We start from the raw sequence: 18,250 nt of genomic DNA on the forward strand, positions 1-18,250 counted from the left end.
ATGCCTGTAGTGGCGATTAGGGCCATTGGAGTTGGACATAGGAGGTGTTGGCAGTGGCATAGCTGTAATCCTCTCTGTGCAGTGAGAGCGTGGCAGTGCGCCATTCACATTTCACATCAACATCGTGTCCTAGTAAATTGCTTAGATGAGAGTTTAATACGTCTCCTAGTAATTGTCTGAGGAAAGTAATTTCAGTGTTGTGACTCTGTCTCCTCAGTAAATAATATCCTCAGTCCTTTCTCTGATTCTCAATCCTTGCACACTTCAGAAGATTAAATTACTGCAGGACGAACAGAATGTGGGCTGTTCAGCGGGCTAGTAAAACATTGCTAGCTTTGTGAGACTCTTGCACTGAACGTCTAAAAAGTAAAAGTTTGCTTGAGCAAAACTCCAGGCCCACTGTGTGTTTGCAAGAGTCTTTTTGAGAAAGTGTACGTCAGACTTGCACCACTGCTGGGCAGTAGTAGAAGTGTATCTGTCGCCTCCTTGGTGTTTCTTTTTACCTCTGTTACTGAGTACTGCTGCTGGCTCTGTATTCATATGGAAGGACTAAAAGTGCCAGGGAGAGAGGTTCTAGGTGGGAAGAACAACTCTGCAAGCCCCATGGTGTTGCTCTTTAATGGTTTTTCCTTTTGTAAATTAAAAATAAGGAAAGGGAAAATTACTGGTGAGGAGGGAAAATGTGGTACACACATAAGCTTTAGATATTTAAAAATTTCAAATTTTGGTTTATAGTATAGAAAACTAAAGTGTCCAGGCAGGTCAGAAAGGAACTAGAAAGGACAACTAGATTGATAGCCAGTGATATGCACCCAAACCTTTGGAAAGGAGCAGAAGCAGTGTTTACCCTTCTTTACATTTAGGTTTTTGTGGAGACTAAACAAATCCTTGCTAACAGGCAGCCTTGCCTTGGAGTCTTTCAAAGAAAATTTAACCTTTTACTTATTATGGTTATGGAAATTGGATATGCATCAAGTGAGAATAGGAACAAAGCTGTTTGAGAATTAGATGGTTTTTTCTGATTTAAGAGACTATTCCCTCTTTTTAGTCCTTATCTATAGACCTGTATGAAGTAAACAAAATAAAATAAGAGGTGACTGCTAGACACTCATCCGTATTTCCCTCACCTGTTAAAAATAATTCCCTTTGTTTTTATAGGCTTTCAGCAGACTACCTTGTAAGGAAATTTGTTTCATTACCCAAGAAATAAGGGAGAGGGAAAAGTAAAATAGAAATACTAAATAAAAAAAGTAGGTCTCAATTTTGGCTTTTACGTTTTGACAGATAAGTAGAAGCTGAGAGAAGAATAGAATTTTTTTTGCTTAAACTTGATTTCAGTTTGTGAGAGAGTTTAATGCTAAAATGGATTTCTCTGTTATGATTTAAAACTTTGGATCCAATTTCTGTTCTTAAAGGGATTTAGGGGGTAATTTTGAGGGGGACTGCACCACATTCTGCTGGGACAGAGACCTAGGGGTTGTAACATAACCTCTGAGCTGCAGAATATTTAAACAGATGCTTTACTATAAACTACCGAGATCACCAAAATAGGCAGAGGGAAGTAAAGTGTGCTGTGAAATACATGGTAGGGTTGAGAGGAGGGTTAGTTACACTGTGATCCTGGAAGATATTGAACAAAAATGGACAAGTAAATCCAGTAAGTGGGGATAATAAGTAAGATTATATTTGGTAAACTTTGTGAGGCTTTCATATGGATGGAAAAATTGTCTTTATGGAACACTTACAGTGCCTCAGCTTAAGCACTGTAGAGCTCTTTACAAGCTGTGTTTACAAACCAGCATCAACCTGGTTTTTTTACCTGTTGCTTTGGAATCTTCAAGATGAGAGAGATCCAGGGGATTTATTCAGGGATGAAGTGCTGGGAGGTGCAGAACTAGAGAGAGGATATTTTATAGAGTGAAACTGTCATTATTATATTTTCAAATTACATGCTAATATTGTTTAGAGAAATCTAATACAGCAGCAGTTGTATCCTCTCATGCAACCTTATGCTATTTCAGTATTTTTGCCTTTAAAATGACTGCACATTGTACAAAAAGGTCAGAAAACCCATAAAACCCATTTATGACTGACTCTCAGCTCTTCAAGTTGTCCAAACTGCTCATAACTGAGTCATTTCTCTGTTCATTTGTTTTAATTGCTGAACAAACTTCTGAGGGGAAGGGAGGGAAAAGTAAAGTTACATAAAAATTGTCTTTGCATGTGCAACTTCTGAAGCACATCGCTGTTGAATCACTGTGTCTCCTAGGCAGATTGTGTAAGTTTTAGAAGGGATACCTGGGCTGCTCTGTGCTCATTCCACATGCAGAAGCATGGGGGAGTGTGTTGCTGATGTGCTTCAGGTGACTGTTTAAGAATGTCAGAAGGTAGCAAGATGTAAGTTTGGAGACAGTGCTGAGCAAAAGTATCTTCTTTGCTGCACAGTGCTGTTGGAGGTCAACACTGGCTCAGGATTTCTGTGCCATGACATAAATAGGAGCACCAGTCCTCCCATTTCCTTCCGCTGCACTCTCTCTTCGTGTTCTTACAGCATGATTTCCATTTGATTTGAATAATCTGAAATTTTTCTGTGTTTGGCCTGTCCTGCACCTTTTCTCCCCATCATTTTTCCTGGACAGTACAGTCCAATGTCTAGTTTTCATCCAGCTTTTGTAAAGGCAAAATCCCCCAACCTCCTTCTCTGCTAAGCCCAGAGCCCTGAGCCACCTCATTGAGTTGTCCCAACGTGATCAGTAGATCTAGGATGAATCTATGGAGTGGAGAGGGCAAGAAAAAGCAACCTGATTTGACTGTTTTCTTTACTTTTCTGTCCTCAACAGGAAACCAAAACTCAGTGTGTTCGAATAGCTACAAAAGGTAAGAGGTTTGTCCCCACACACAAAGTAGCTTTTTTTAAAGAAACGTGGTGTTTCTATTAAATGTTTGAAGCAAAGCCAATAGTATCCCTCTATTTTGAACCACCTGATTGTCTTAAGATGTAATGGTCTACTACTTTTTATTCTTTGGTATTGGGCCAAGACAGTACTGTTCTAGCAATACTCAGAATTTAGGACAAAATAAAATCTCTTTTTTTCCCCCTCCCTGTCTGTGATTTTCAAGATATGCTTTTAGGGTGCTGATAGATTTCAGGCAGCAGATAGATGGATGGGAATCTGGAAAGTGCACGTGGTTAAACTGTCTGTTATGCTGGCAATTATTTACAAGCAGGGGAGGGAATAATTTAAATGAAGGACACGACGGTTAATTTTCCTAAGTAAGAGCTCCAAGTGTTAGCTAGACATAGGGAGGGGTTGATTTGAGGAAGGTTTGTCTCTTTGATAGCAAGTGAGTTCCAGGGCTAGGACTGACTGCATAGCTATGACAATAAATCATGTTGACCCCATATACAGCAGGTTAATCACATACTGCTCACTCAGAAACACTGTTTCATCTTCAAATGAGGGCTTAGTTGTTCTGCTTATTGTTATCTCTCGCTTTGACTGTATTTATAGCCATTCGTTTTGGTGGCTTGATCGTGTGGACATGAGAGTTGTTTGATAGACTCTGGCAGCATAAACAAGAAAGGAGCTTACAAATGCCCGAAGAGTACTCTGCAGAGGCCCAGCACTTACGTTGTCTCTTTCTAATTGCATATTGATATTTAGCATAAAAACAACTTTTGATATGAGCAAGCAGGCATTTAAAGTACTGAGGAGGCACATCAGTCCCATTTTTCAGTAACTTTTTTCAATTTAAATCTTATTCCAATTACAAGCTGATGCCTGTAATGAGGTGGTAGCAATCAAACATTTTCTTGAGAAACCAGAAAATAAAATGTACTTCTCATGATATATTAATATTTTTATCAAGTGTGGTAAGCTAATAAAACCAGGAAATTAAAACCATGAGCTAAGTCTTCTGTGAAAGGTACATCAGCCTTATTTTTCTTATGTTTACCTGGTATGATTAAATGTTTGAATTAAAATATATTTGCATAAACAAATATTTATGTACCACAAGCATGTATTGCTAGAATTTGAGTCAAGGGAGAGTCTTGAAAGGCTCAGAAATAACCTAAAATATTGCAGGACTGAGGAAGGGGAAAGCAATAGTGTCTCTCATAATAAATTTTCTGGATAGTAATAACACAACAAGGAGGAAATTGACTTTAGTATAAGAAAACTATTTTTTACTTAATCATACACAGTCCATGGATCTCAAAGCAATGTTCATGGTAGCAATAGACCTCTTGGTGGTTGCTTGTACACCTTCCTCTGCTTGCAATAGTCACATTCACCCGCAGTGGCTGTCGATTGAAGGAAAGGGGAAATGAGTAACATGTTTCTTACCATTGTGCCATATATCCTGCCTTTACCACTCTGATTGAAGACAGTTTCTTAAGTAAGTGCATTGCCTGATATATCAGTGGTAAACTCCTTGAAAGTGGAACTAAAACCCAAAATGTTTTCTCTGACTTATTTTACTTTGTAGGTGTGAGTTGCAGGTGGAGGCAACATTAGGAGTAAATGCTTTCTCTTCCTCTGACGGAATTCATTTAGTGGGGCATCATCACTTCAAAGTCATGTACATTCATACTTCTCAAATGAGTTATACTGTTATTCTAAAACATTTTTTATGAGCTCACACTGATTTTTTCATTGTAATAATAATACCATGATTTGTTGTACTCAAAGAAAACTATACTTAATATATTGGTTTATGCATATGTTCATCTGGTTATCCTGGTTTGTTTTGGTTTCTTGGTTTTTTGTGGGGTTTTTATTTGTTTGTTTTGTAGTGTATAAGATCATTTTGAATCATTGACCTAAATGTCTGGTTACATTTGTAATATTTTCATAGGGAAAAGAGAACTGTCTCATCTTACCTAATGCACTCCACTAAAGCTAACATACCCATTTAAAATCAAAAAAATTGTCTAAACTATGTATTCTGTTATAAAAGTAATGTGTAGTTCTGTGTTATCTCCTGTGACTTGAAGCAGCCTACAGTTTGCCAAACTGAATTTTGTCTTGAACATGTTGAAAAGGCATTAAAAATTATAAAATGCTGGGGTGGAAGAGAGCAGGGAGGAACAACATTAAAGACAATGTTTAAACAAGACAAAATTTCCTTGGTAGTGAAGTTCAGTGTTACTGTCAAAGTTAGTTTCTCATCTCTATCTTGTTCAAGGATCTGGTGTTATCTACTGTGTAGATTCATAGCAATAAGATGTAAAGGTGGAAAAAATATGATAGTAATACCATGGTTTGGTGCTGGAGAAGTTCATATCCCTGCAGTTGTAATCTTGATAATTTAACTTTCTTAGGTCTGTTGTTTCCTTGCTTGGACAGTTTTTCGTTTGCTTGGACAGTTCCCTGTATAATTTACATATATTTTACTGCATAAGGGATCTTGCACGTATCATTCCCATGGGTTGGCTTTTGCCTTCAGAAATTGATGGAATAGTTTATTGGTGTCAAACTAATGAAAGTCAGCAAATTTAAATTGAAGCGCTCATACTTTCTGTAGTCTGTATATTCCAGGTGCAGTGTTCTCATGCACTTCTGATAACAAAGTGCACTGAAGTGTCAAGTCATTTAAAAGATGGTGCCGAATCATGACTAAAGTATGTTACTGTTTTTGATGTGTCTTGAAAGAATGTTTTTAGAGTAAACTGAGAGGCTTACTAGTGTGTGGTATATTAAAATACACTGAGTTAAGTTTGCATTATAGAAAATATTGGAACAGCATCAGTTTAAAAAGTAGTCTCCTGAGCAGTTCCTGTGTACTTGCAGCTGAAGGATAAATGCCTGAGTGATTCTTTGATGGCCCTGATTTAGGCTAATAATAGAATTCCCCCTTTTTATGGACACCTACTTCCACAACGCTTTTAAGAGTTTAATAACTCTGACTTTTGCCCTTCTGTAGATTGGAGTGAATTGGCCAGGACAGTCCCAAGTAATTAGATGTGAGAGAGTATGCAAGTTATACAGATGTACACAGTCTGTTCATATAAGCTTTGATTCTTGAGGAAACCAGGTTAAAAATAATTCCTTGTGTCACAGATGATGATGAGTAGACTATACCTAAAGCACCATTTCCATTACAGGTATAGCCCAGAAATTGTATTAAGTGTGAATGATTTTAATTTCTTGGACACTTTTAGCTGATACTGCCTTACTCCATCAACCTGAACCCTCTCTTCATTCGGAGCCTCTTAGTAGCTCATGATCGGCATAATTTTTATTTTTTTAACACCACTTCATTGTTCTCTACCTCATTATTTTTGAATCTGTGTAGTAGGATTACCCAGTCACTAATAATCTGGTTTCCCATACATAGTAACTGAAGAAGAAGGAAAAATAATAATCTTGTTTTCTGAAGAGCAGAGAAGAGTACAGAGACTGAGATAATAGGTCAGATTTTCATTAGGAATGGAAAGATGGAATTATGCTAGAAAATATGTGTTATTTAATTTTAAAAAAAAGTGTTACATATAATTTCCTAAAGAAAGTTCTTGAACTTCCTAATACTCACTTAGTAAGGCAGAGTTCAACTATGGAATCATAGAATCATTAAGGTTGGAAAATACCTCTAAGATCATGAAGTCCAACAGTCAACCTAACACCACCACCATGTTCACCACTAAACCATGTTCATAGGTGCCATATCCACATGTTTTTTAAGTACTTCCAGGGATGGTGACTCCACCACTTCCATGGGCATTCTGTTCCAATGCTTTACACCCTTTTCATGAACAAATTTTTCCTAATATCTAACCTAAACTCCTTCTGCCGCAACTTGAGGTCATTAACTAGTTCATAATATGCACATGTCAGAATGAATATGTGATAACCAAACCTGCCTAACCAAAGTATTGATAGACTGAAGTAAATAAAAGATACATGCACTTCAGAGTAATACATGTTGATGACTGATCAGTCATATCCTGGAGTTGAGTTTGACTGTATAAAATTTTGAATGGGTTTCCACTCACACCCGGGCATTGGCATTTCATTTTACAGTCTAAAATGTTATCGACTGCTCAGGGAATGAAACTAGATTAACGTGGTCAGAGAAGAGTGATGCTTCAAACTATTTAGCATGTAAATAGATATTTAAGAGGACAGAAGGGACAGCAGAGCTAATACTAAACAGAGTATATGAAGCTGACATTTATGACAGTTTTCAGGCTGCCAAGTTTGAGGCCAATACTATTCTTTTGTTTTGTTTAGTGGACTAGAGAAACACTTTGAAAATTTAATTAGAAGAAATACACTGTGGGAATAAAGAAGTGGTGGGCCTGGCAACTCTATCACAAAGTAGTTAGAGGGAATAAATGAAGCCCAAGGTTTCTCTTTCCACATTTAAAACAAGAACTTCATCAACTCCAACATTATTTTCCCTTGTGGTTTTCATCTGTGTTGTTAGTTCAGGCAGAATAGAACCTCTCTATCTCTGTGCACATTTGGTTCATACAGACGGATGAAAATACCGTTTGAGATGATGCACATCTGGAAGTAATTGTGAAATAGCAGAAAATGACTTTTTAATCTGATTTGAGGAATAAAAAGGTCTGGGTGGTAACATTTCTACTGCAAGTGTGTATTTAGTCCGCCATCATTATGGCTCTGAATTCATTCCCACAGCAGTTGGGAATTGATCCAAAGGCCTTTGATGTCAATGGGAGTCCTTCCACTGACATTAATGTGCTTTGGATTAGGTCTTTAGAAGTCATAAATCTGTCTAGACTGTAATTATTTCTTTGAAATTGTTCCTGATGGTGTTTCTGCTCTTAGGGAAATTTGTGAAAGTCAAATCACCTCCTCTTGCAGGATGCTCAAAAATGTCTGTTACCGATTAATGCACAAATGAAGGGAAGATGTCAGATGCTAAATGTATCTGAAACGAAGCTTCTCTCACTGTTGTTTTTATGTTGGGATCAATGCTTCTACAATGACTTTTAGCTATACCATCACAATAGGCCCTGGAAACCTATACTAGGCAGTATAAATTTAGAGAACAATGCAGGTGTTTCCCAAGTCCCATATTTTTTTTTCACTTTTTCATAGGAAAAAGCTATTAATATGTTTAAACTTCAGTGGTCTTTTGCATAATGTATTTTATCACACAAAGAGGAGAATTTAACTAGCTTGCTGAGCTTTCCAAAGATGGAAACACAATATTAGCATGGCATATTTTTCTCTTTTGTGTGGGAAATTGCAGAAGTTCACCGAGCAATCACATCTGCTAGTTCTGATAACTGATACCTTTAGTTGTAAATAAAAAATTACATGATCTTTTGATGGAATATTTGATGATAGTTATTAAAAATGCAGTTAAGTGAGGGACACCTCCAGATTTTCAGACACAAAAACCTGTAATGTGGATATTTTCATAGATACACAAAGAGTAAGAAAATTGTGGAATTCAATTACAAAAATTTCATTTGAGTAAAAAAGAATTCAATGTAACAACAACATTTATCATGTGAAATTACCCGATTGATATGCATGGGATAGCAATTTTCAGAGAATGTGTTTCTCATTCTTTATTATAAGGCACCAAAGAGAAGTACACTTTTCTCCTTGTTGCTTCACACCTCTAAGAAATAAGGGGTATCTGAGGGTAAGAGCAGAAACTTATTAATTACCTAATGTTTTTATGCTTATGACATTGCCTGAGCTGAACCATTTATTTTAACTGTATTTGTAAACAATTACAATTAGAAGTATTTTATCGTTTCTGGCCCATTTCATGAGTCTTCAGATATGACTGTGTTTTGAAAGAGTAGTTGACTAATTCTGGTCAGAAAAATTTCATAGATGACTAAATCTAGTAAATACAATTAGTAAATCTAATTTCTTTACTAGAAAACTTTATTGTTAAACACATTACTTAGTGAATAAGTTTATTATATGCAAACTTTCTTTTACTAAATTTAATATAGTTTTGAAAGTAAGCATTTTTAAAACTGGTATGTTTCTAAGAGGAAACACTAGTGATACATTTCAGTGTTTGGGTTTTTTTAAATTAGTCATTAGAATGAAGAAATTTTGAGTCCAAAGATATTAACTAAATATTAACTTTCCTTGATTTTGAAATGTTTCAGTACTTCTTTTAACCTAGCTACTTAACAAATTACTTTGTGTAGATGCTATATGCAGATTGAAATCTTAGGAACCTTAAAGATTTCCTAAAGAATACGAATTTTACAAGTAAGAATTCAGGTAGAGGATTCCAGTTTATATTTAAATGTTAGAGAAGGAATGTTGATACGTTACCTGCTCAAAGTGAAGATTCAGCACCTTAGCACATATCCTCTTTTAGTAGGTGCCTGGTTTATTAGGTCTCTTCAGCTGTTATGAATATTATTTCATGAATCAGTTTGTGGGCACTGAGAGGTTTGCATCCATTGTTAGAGAATATGGAGACATGAAGGTAGAAATCTGGTGTTTTTACAAAACTCCTTAGAATTTTAACTGCAATTGAAAATTCTTCATTACACTATAATAGATATGCATTTAGAATTACCATTTACTGATACTGCTGGTTGTGGGGGGGTATTTTAGCTCCCTTTTTTTTTACTGTTCTTTCATAATTTCTCATTTGTCCTTTCTTATGTTTTTGCCTTCTTTGTGTAATTGTAAAATTACAAGTGTTTAGAGAAGGTAAACTCTATCATCACCTGATAGGACTGGTCTCATTAGCTCCTTTTCATACAAGCAGCCTGTGTACACTTTCATTTTATTAACTGTGATTAACTGTGCCTTTGGATAAAATGGCCCCTTGCAATGCTTGGGATTGAGGAGTGCGTGAGGTAGATCATGCAGAGATTGCTGCCTCTTAACAGTCTTCAAGGCATCTCAGATGCATGTTCAACTTTGGAGCAACAAGAATTTGGCTTATCTGTGCTGCAGTGAAGCCCCATGAAGGGACAGCACCTTTTCAAAGAAAGAAGGAGAAAGGAGTCTCTAGAAATTATACATTTTGTTTATATCCATTCAGTATTCTTCAGCCAGAATAACACTTTCTCTGCAGGGACAGCCCAGAGTAGGTTTTGCCATACACATAATTTATGCATAAGTTGAATACTGTACCAAATAAAGCAATGAATAGCTGATCCTAGAAATATCCCTGCTTACAGGTATCTTACCATCCTTGTTAGTGCCAGTAGAGAAACTACAGTTCAAACTGATACAGTCAAAATCAGTCATACTTGAAACCAGTCCCATTAAATGCTTCATTAGATTGGGAGATTTTAATGTACACACATTTGTTGGATTTGGAAGTTTGTAGGAAAGTCCAGATTGTTTTGGAAGTGGTAATGAAAACTTGGATGCCACTCCAGTAGTGATGATATGCTCTGAGCCCTAGCTGGTCATCGCTGTCCCTAGTTCTGATGTGCTGTTATTGCAAATGATGTCATGAATGCATTCACTGTTGGCCTAGTAATAGCTTCATTCCTATGCTACAACTTAGCACTGATAAAGTAAAAATCATTTAAATGGCAGATTCATTAAAATCATCATTAATAATGACGAGTTGATGTTGGTAGATCACACATAGGCCAATAAAGATAGAAAAACAAATTCTTAAGGAGTGTGTATGGCTGGTGGTCACAAAGCTCATGGAAAAAAAGTGCCTGTCAGCAGCTCATTGCTATTCTTCTTACACATTACTGACCTCACTCAAACTTGCCAAAATAAACTAACTTAACACAGTCAAAATAATTTTAAGCATTTTCTAGGTTACAACAATTGCACAAGCAGTTCTGAAAGCCGAATAAAAATGACAGCACATGCTGGAATAGTGGTGAAAGGGGAAGGTAGTCTTCAGCATCTTCAGATGCAGCCAAAAGGTGTGGAGGTCATGCTTAAAACTGGTAGAAGAATTTAAACCTCAAGGTCAAAGCTGTTTCAGTCTAACTAAAAAAACCGAACATGAAATGTTGCATCAGTATGCAGCACCTTACCACAGAGGAGGTAATCCTTGCAATTATCCATCCTTGTATTAACAGCTGCCTAACAGTGAGATATTTTGAATAGAAGGCTGCTCACTGTGCACCTAGAGAGGAAGGACAAAGACGGTTTTATATCAGAAAAGAATGTTGCCCACCAAAGAACACAGAAGAAATTCAGCAACATCTAAATCAGAAATGTGCTTATTGATTTTTATGATAACAGTTTCTGGCCCTAAAATCGACATCACTGTGTTTCTCTGTATCTAATCAAACACTTTTAACTAAATGAAAAGAAGTTCCATCTCATTGTCATGAACATTTCAAGGGTTTATTAAACTATTTGCATGTCATCTCTGACAGAGCGCTAAATGAAGTTCTACAGCTAGTCATCTAGAAAGAAGGAGCAGCATTGCCAAGTGTAGTAGCACTTCTTAAATGCTGTCAAATGTGTTGCAGTGCAAGTCAGTATGGTTGATTGGCACTGCTGCCAAATTACTCAAATACAGAGACTGATGCTTTGTCAGCTGCATAAGGAGATGATGGCTCTGAAGTTCAGGAGCATACGCTGCTTTCTGCTCTGGTGGGAAGTTGTGTACTAACCACACTATTTTTGGAAAGATCCCAACAGAAAGGGTTTGCAGATGGACCTTGTAGGAAGGATGATCTTTTTAGAAATTATGTGGTTGTCACACAGCTGTCTGTTACAGCAGGAGTCAGTTATAGGCACTGTTAAAATGGATTTTGGGGCCCTGTAAATTCAAAGATAGGGAACAGAATTATGAGCCTGTGTGTGGTTTTCGGTGCTCTTGACTTAGGCTGGAGGCTTTTGTGCAAATTCAGCAGTTTGGAAAGGACTATGATTATTCTCCATGCTGCACAGTGATGAAGGTTCTTGATCAGGATGGACTTCCAGAACCCTTCATTGTCAAAGAGGTCATGAAATATATTGCATTCTTTGACATTTCTGATTAACATTTGCTTTGTTGAGTCAACAAGAAAGGTAACCACATTCAATACCATATAGATGCCAGAATATTTAACCTGAACATTAAATCCAAAGTCCCATACCTGCTGACTTGTGTTACTTGCTCTTTGCTGATGACCGAGTATTGGTTATTCAAACGTATGTAAGCAGACTACATATTATTGACTGTTTCAGCCCCTCTGCCAAGTGGTTTGGCCAGGCCATTAGCATAGAGGAAAAAGAGGTCCTGCTCTAACCTTGCTGTGGTGGAAAATATCCTGAGGCAGTAGTCTGTGCTAATGATAAACCACTGAAACTTGTGAGAATAGCAATGCTATTTCACCAGCATACTCTTAACACCAGAGTTAATAATGTACTCATGCAGGGGATAGCAAAAGTCAGTATAGTATTTAGGATGATAAAGCAGCATGTCTGAAATAAGAGACTTCTGGCTTCAAATAAAAGTAAACACCTATTGTGCATTAGTTGTTGTCACTCAGTGTACAGTTACAAAACTTGGACTTTTTATGATCTCCACATCTAGCACCCAAACCATTTCCAATGCACTGCCTTCATGCCCTTGCTGCCATAAAACTGCAGAATCTTGCCCTGAATGCTATACTCTTAAATTGCTGTCACATTGTCAGAACTGAAGGAAGATTACAGGACATCCGGTTATGCCAGACCTGCTTCTCATGTTGGACAACAAATTGCCCAAAACTGATTTCTATGGGCAGCTGAAATGCAGAGTAAAGCTCAGAGGCAGCATAATGAGGTAGTTAATGAGGAAGTTCAAGGCAAATCCTCAGTTATGTGTCATCAGTTTCATAGTGTAGGAAATTACATCTGATAATTTCCTGCTCTAGCAAAGAATGAGTACTTATGTCATCATAACATGCAAATAAAATCAGAATGATACTGTATGGTAAATGTAAATATAGTAGTGAAACATTATATCTGTACATTTCACAGAATCATGAAAATGTGCGTCTTTCTTGCACAGTAAAATCTAGTCCTTATGTACTGATGGAAAACAGGCATCACATGCCTTTCCATCCCTTGTGCTGCTGTGCTTCTGACTGCCGTTTCTCCAGGCTCAAGAATGATGCATCCTGATGAGCAAGAAATCAGGCAAACGGGGCTAGAAACCTATGTGGATGAATAAAGAACTCCTATCATTACTCAAGCGTAAGCAGAAAATACACAGGAGATGGAAAAAGAGTCAGGCCACTTGGAATGAATATAAAGAGGTTGTCAGAGTAAGTAGAAATGTGACAAGGAAGGCCAAGGAGTTAAATCTGGCCAAGGGTGTCATGGACAACAAGATCACTGCTCACAATCATCTTTGAAAGATCATGGAGATTAGGAGAGGTGCCTGAGGACTGGAAAAAAGCAAATGTCACTCCAGTCTTCAAAAAGAAGGACCCGGTCAACCTCACCTCAATCCCTGTAAAGGTGGTGGAACGCTTTATTCTGGAGGCCATTTCTATTCATATGGAAGACAATAAAATGGATGATCAGGAGTAGTCAGCATGGATTCACTAAAGGTAAATCATGCTTGGCCCAATCTGATTGCTTTCTACAATGAAGCAACTACCTAGATGAATGAGGGGAGAGCAGTGGATATTGTCTACCTTTCCTTTAGCAAGGCTTTCAACACTGTCTGTCACAACATCCTCATAGGCAAACTCAGGAATTATGGACTAGATGAGTGGACAGTGAGGTGGATTGAGAACTGGCTGAACAGCAGATCCCGGAGGGTTATAATCAGTGGCACAGGGTCTAGTTGGAGGCCCCAAGTTTCAATACCAGGCCCAGTATTGCTAAACTTGTTCATCAATGACTTGGATGAAGGGTAGATGCCTCCTCAGCAAGTTCGCTGACGACACAAAGCTGGGAGGAGTGGTCGATCCACCAGAGGCCTCTGCAGCCCTTCAGAAAGCCCTCCATAGGTTGGAGAGATGGGCAGAGAAGAACTACGTGAAATTTAACAAAGGCAAGTGCAGGATCCAGAACCTGTGTGACCTGCTGGAAAGCAGCTCTGTGAGTCACCTGAGAGTCCTGGTGTTCAACAAGCTGTTCATGAGCCATCAGTGTGCCCTTGTGGCCAAGAAGGCCAATGGTATTCTGGGGTACATTAAGGGCATTCCCAGCAGGTCGAGGGAGGTGATCCTCCTCCTCTGGTGACCTTCCCTCAGTCCTGGTGAAGCCTCACCTAGAATACTGTGTCCAGTTCTGGGCTTCTCAATACAAGAGAGACATAGAGTTCCTGGAGCGGGTCCAACAGAGGGCTATGAAGATGATTAAGGGACTGGAGCATCTCTCTTATGAGGAAAGGCTGAAGAGAGTTGGAGTTCAGCCTTGAGAAGAGATGACTGAGAGGAGACCTCATCAATGTATATAAGTATCTGAAAGGAGGGTGTCAACAAGATGGAGCCAGGCTCTTCTCAGTGGTGCCAAGCAATAGGACAAGAGGCAACTGGCAGAAACTGATGTACAGGAAGTTCTACCTGAATATGAGGAAGAACTTACCTACTATGCAAGTGACCAAGCACTGGAACAGATTGCCCAGAGAGGTTGTGGAGTCTCCCTCACTGGAGATATTCAAAAACCGTCTGGATGCAATCCTGTAGCATGTGCTCCAGGATGATCCTGCTTGAGCAGGGAGGTTGGAGCAGACGACCCACTGTGATCCCTTCCAACCTTGCCCATTCTGTGAATCTGTGATTTCAAAGGACTGCTTATGGAAGATGTAAATCATATTTTTTGTAAACATTGGCACAGGTTGTCCAGAGAGTTGGTGGATGCCCCATGATGGAAACATTCAGGGTCAGGTTGGATGAGGCGCTGAGCAACCTTATCTAGTTAAACATGTCCCTGCTCACTGCACAGGGGGGTTGCACTAGATGACCTTTAAAGGTCCCTTCCTACTCAAACTTCCTATGGTTTGAAGATACATATCCTGATTGTACATCTTATTCTTGGGACCGTTAGATAATGACAGGAATATCAAACTGTGAACTATTTGTTAGAACTGTTGAAGGAGGTTTTGCTATTATATCCATTTTTTAACAACATACGAGAAAGGGAATAGAATTCTACGATTATTGTAATTGGCATTCAGATTGCCTCAACATATGGAAGGCCGTTGATTTGCACAAGTACAGGCATTTTTTAATGTGAATCTTAATTTTTATGTACATTAACATAAATCAGATTGTGTGAATTTGCTTGTTTTGTTGACCCACTGCAGTCGAGCAAATCTCAAATTAGTCCTTGATCTGTTTCTAATTTCGCAGATTTTGCTGAACTGAGTCTGTCATTCCAGTTTTGAAACAATGGTGCTGCATACCCTAGAATTTTGTATAGATGTCAGATAAGAAGGCTGATGTTTCAGATTACTCTGTCTATTATGGATCATGCTGCACACTGAGCTGGGAAAGGCTGGTGGCTATTTGCAGCAGTCACTACATATTTGTAATCTACCAAGTTCTTATTTTGCTTTTGAACACAATTTAGAAACCCTCCTTCCATGATAAGTACTTGGAAATTTAGGGACTGAGAGATCATAGAATCATAGAACTGTTGAAGTTGGAAAAGACTGCTAAGATCTTGGGACCATTTCCTGTCATCCTGCCACTTGATACCTGTGAGAAGAGACCAACCCCCACCTTGCTATAACCTCCTTTCAGGTAGTTGTAGAAAGCAATAAGGTCCCCAGTGAACCTTCTTTTCTCCAGGAACCCCAGCTCACTCATCTTCTGCTAATGGAAAACTGAATCTCATTATATGCTTGTCCAAACATGAAAGCTGCTAATTTGGCTGCCTTCTTATTAAAAATATATTGCTTACTCATCATAAGCTCTGAGGCATCATGTCACTTAGCCAAATCGAGTAGCTTTACTAATATAGATTGAATTCAAACCATCCTGAAGAGTTTTCTGACTCAAAAAGTGAAATCATTTTGCATGCAGAGAATTAAGCAAGAGAAATCACAATTTCCTGGATGTCCGTCTAGTAGTGATGAAATTTAGACAGTGAAATTTTATACCTATGGAACAGAACCACCTGGAAGTATTTCTCCAAATTGTTTTGGGAAGGACAAATCTTTTATAATTTATTTTTTAGTAACCCATTCAAGGAACTATTTTGAATGAATGCAAACTGTTACTTAGAACAATTTGTTTTGCTGGCAGAGTGGTCTGTAGTGCTTGTATAGGTCATAACGTAATGTGATAGATCGTAAGCACACAGTGCTGTCACATTTGGAGGACAGTGGGTTGACTTGCAGAAGTTCAGCTGTGGGAAAGCCTGTTCAGTCGTTCTGCTCAGCAGGTCTCCTGAGTCATCCTGTGTTTGTGATTAGAAAAGCTCAGCAGAGCCCATGCTCTTCATAGACACCATAACTGCATTGTGTTTCAAGTATAGTCTGAGGATGTGGGACTTCTAGATTTAATGGCTGGCTGCTGACCCAGCACTTGGACCTGAACCAGACAGACTTTTGCATGAACTAATGCCTATAGCTTGGAGGAGAAGAGGAACAACCATGCGAGTACTGCTGCTACCTGAGCCTACAGCAAGTGTGTAGTGCCTCATCTGCCACCAGCCAGCCTGTAGAGGTGATAAGCTCTCCGGTCGGATAAGTAGCACATGGTGCCCACACAGTAAACCTGTCAGGGACCTGACTGCAGGATGTAGCTCCTGTCACTGCCAAGGTGGGGTAGGCTGCCAGAACAAGAGAGCCCTGATTGCTATAACAACTCATTCTGAGGTCTGGGAAAATGAGAATGTGTCCATATGCTAAACAAGACACTTGACTACTTTTTCAAAACTGTAAGATCAAGTGACAGCTGCTTTTTATCTAATGGTAGAATTTCTTAAAACACAACTCCTTCCACATTTGAGTTGCTTGCTCAGCTTCTCGTCAAAGCAAAACACATCAGCTGTATGGCATGCTCTATTCAGCCCTGTATGGAGGCTCCTTGTGTCCTACCCAATCCACAGATATTTCATCAAGCCAAATTTTGTTATTGCCATTGCTGGTGGTGACATAATAAAAAATGTAGGATTTGCAACAAGTTGTCTTAACATTTGTTAGGCTAAAGGGGAAATATAATAATGCAGGATAAGTTGACAGTCATTTATATTTTTCTCTCCCTTCTTCAAGCTACTCCCTGCTTGAACATGGTTAAGGTAGTTAGAACCAATTTATACTGTGGTATAAATGTCTGAGACAGAAGCATAAATAAAACATCCCTAAACTGGAAGCTAAGTACAGATATAATATACATTTCTTTTGTCAGCTTTGAAACTGGCTAGTGTGTTTTAAATTCATTTTTTATGAGAACAGATACTCTCAGTCATTTTCATATTCTGCTGGTGTTTGTGTCACATTAATTTTGAGAACTATGTAGTCTTTGACTCCTAATTGAATCTAACTAGGTGTTTTACAGCACAGTGAAGAAAGTTATCGTCGTGATGAACACCATCAAATCCTCTACCTGTAAGCATGACGGCTAGCTTGTGATGCTTGCAGTCCCACAATGTATTCTTAACTTGGTTAAGCAATTCTGAGGGCTTGTTTCTGGTTGGGGTAGGGCATATGCAATATGAATACATGCTTTCATGTTTCTGCTGAGGCCTTTCACTTTCTCTTTTATTTTATTATATAATTATAAGGTATTTGAACTTTTCTGGTGGGAGTTCTTTACTAGAGAGAAAGGTCTTGTTTTCACTCGGATGTGTAGCATTGCCTAGCTATGCCTGTCCTCTCTGCACATTTTATCAAAGCTGCATTTCTGCAAACAGACTAATTCATTTCTTTAACAGCACACACATATAAAAATTAGTATTGTAACTTCATTTTCAGCAAATAAGCCATGGCAAATGAGAAAGTGTCAGGTGGCAAAAGAGAATGTTTGTTCTTGTACCTGAAAAATTTGGTGCATTTCTTGAATCTTATCGATTCAAGGCTGTATGCTGGATTTTGCCCTATCTCTCTGTGTAGCTGTAGATTATAAAAGCATGAGATCTTGGTTGGGGGATTGCTCTCCTCTGTTTTTTACATATGGAATAAAGGAAAGAATACAGATACTTCACCTGTAGAGAGTGAGCATTGTTATTGCAGTTGTGTGTATATGTTGAACAGTAACTTGCACAATGACAATAACCAACTGTTTTTTCTATGCTATGAGGACCTTCTTTCATTTTAGAGTTTGGCTTTTATTTCACATACTCAATTTCTCCACTCACATTTAACAATGTAATTATTAGTAAATTCCCATGGGTAGTATTGAAGAAAGATGCTGTCTTGGAGATACTTT

At 38.3% G+C, this 18,250-nt stretch overlaps 1 protein-coding gene across 21 annotated transcripts in view; it reads left to right on the forward strand.

Moving 5' to 3' along the window:
• The window catches only part of PTPRK (protein tyrosine phosphatase receptor type K), a 397,365-nt gene that overhangs the window by 323,451 nt on the left and 55,664 nt on the right, over positions 1–18,250 (forward strand). For all 21 annotated transcript variants that reach the window (XM_064649552.1, XM_064649534.1, XM_064649536.1 and 18 more), the window contains one exon: positions 2,841–2,877. In XM_064649552.1, coding sequence (XP_064505622.1) covers positions 2,841–2,877 — 37 coding nt within the window. The remainder of the gene's footprint in view (positions 1–2,840; positions 2,878–18,250) is intronic.

The sequence above is a fragment of the Pseudopipra pipra genome, chromosome 3, assembly GCF_036250125.1.
Source record: "Pseudopipra pipra isolate bDixPip1 chromosome 3, bDixPip1.hap1, whole genome shotgun sequence".
Lineage (NCBI taxonomy): Eukaryota > Metazoa > Chordata > Aves > Passeriformes > Pipridae > Pseudopipra > Pseudopipra pipra.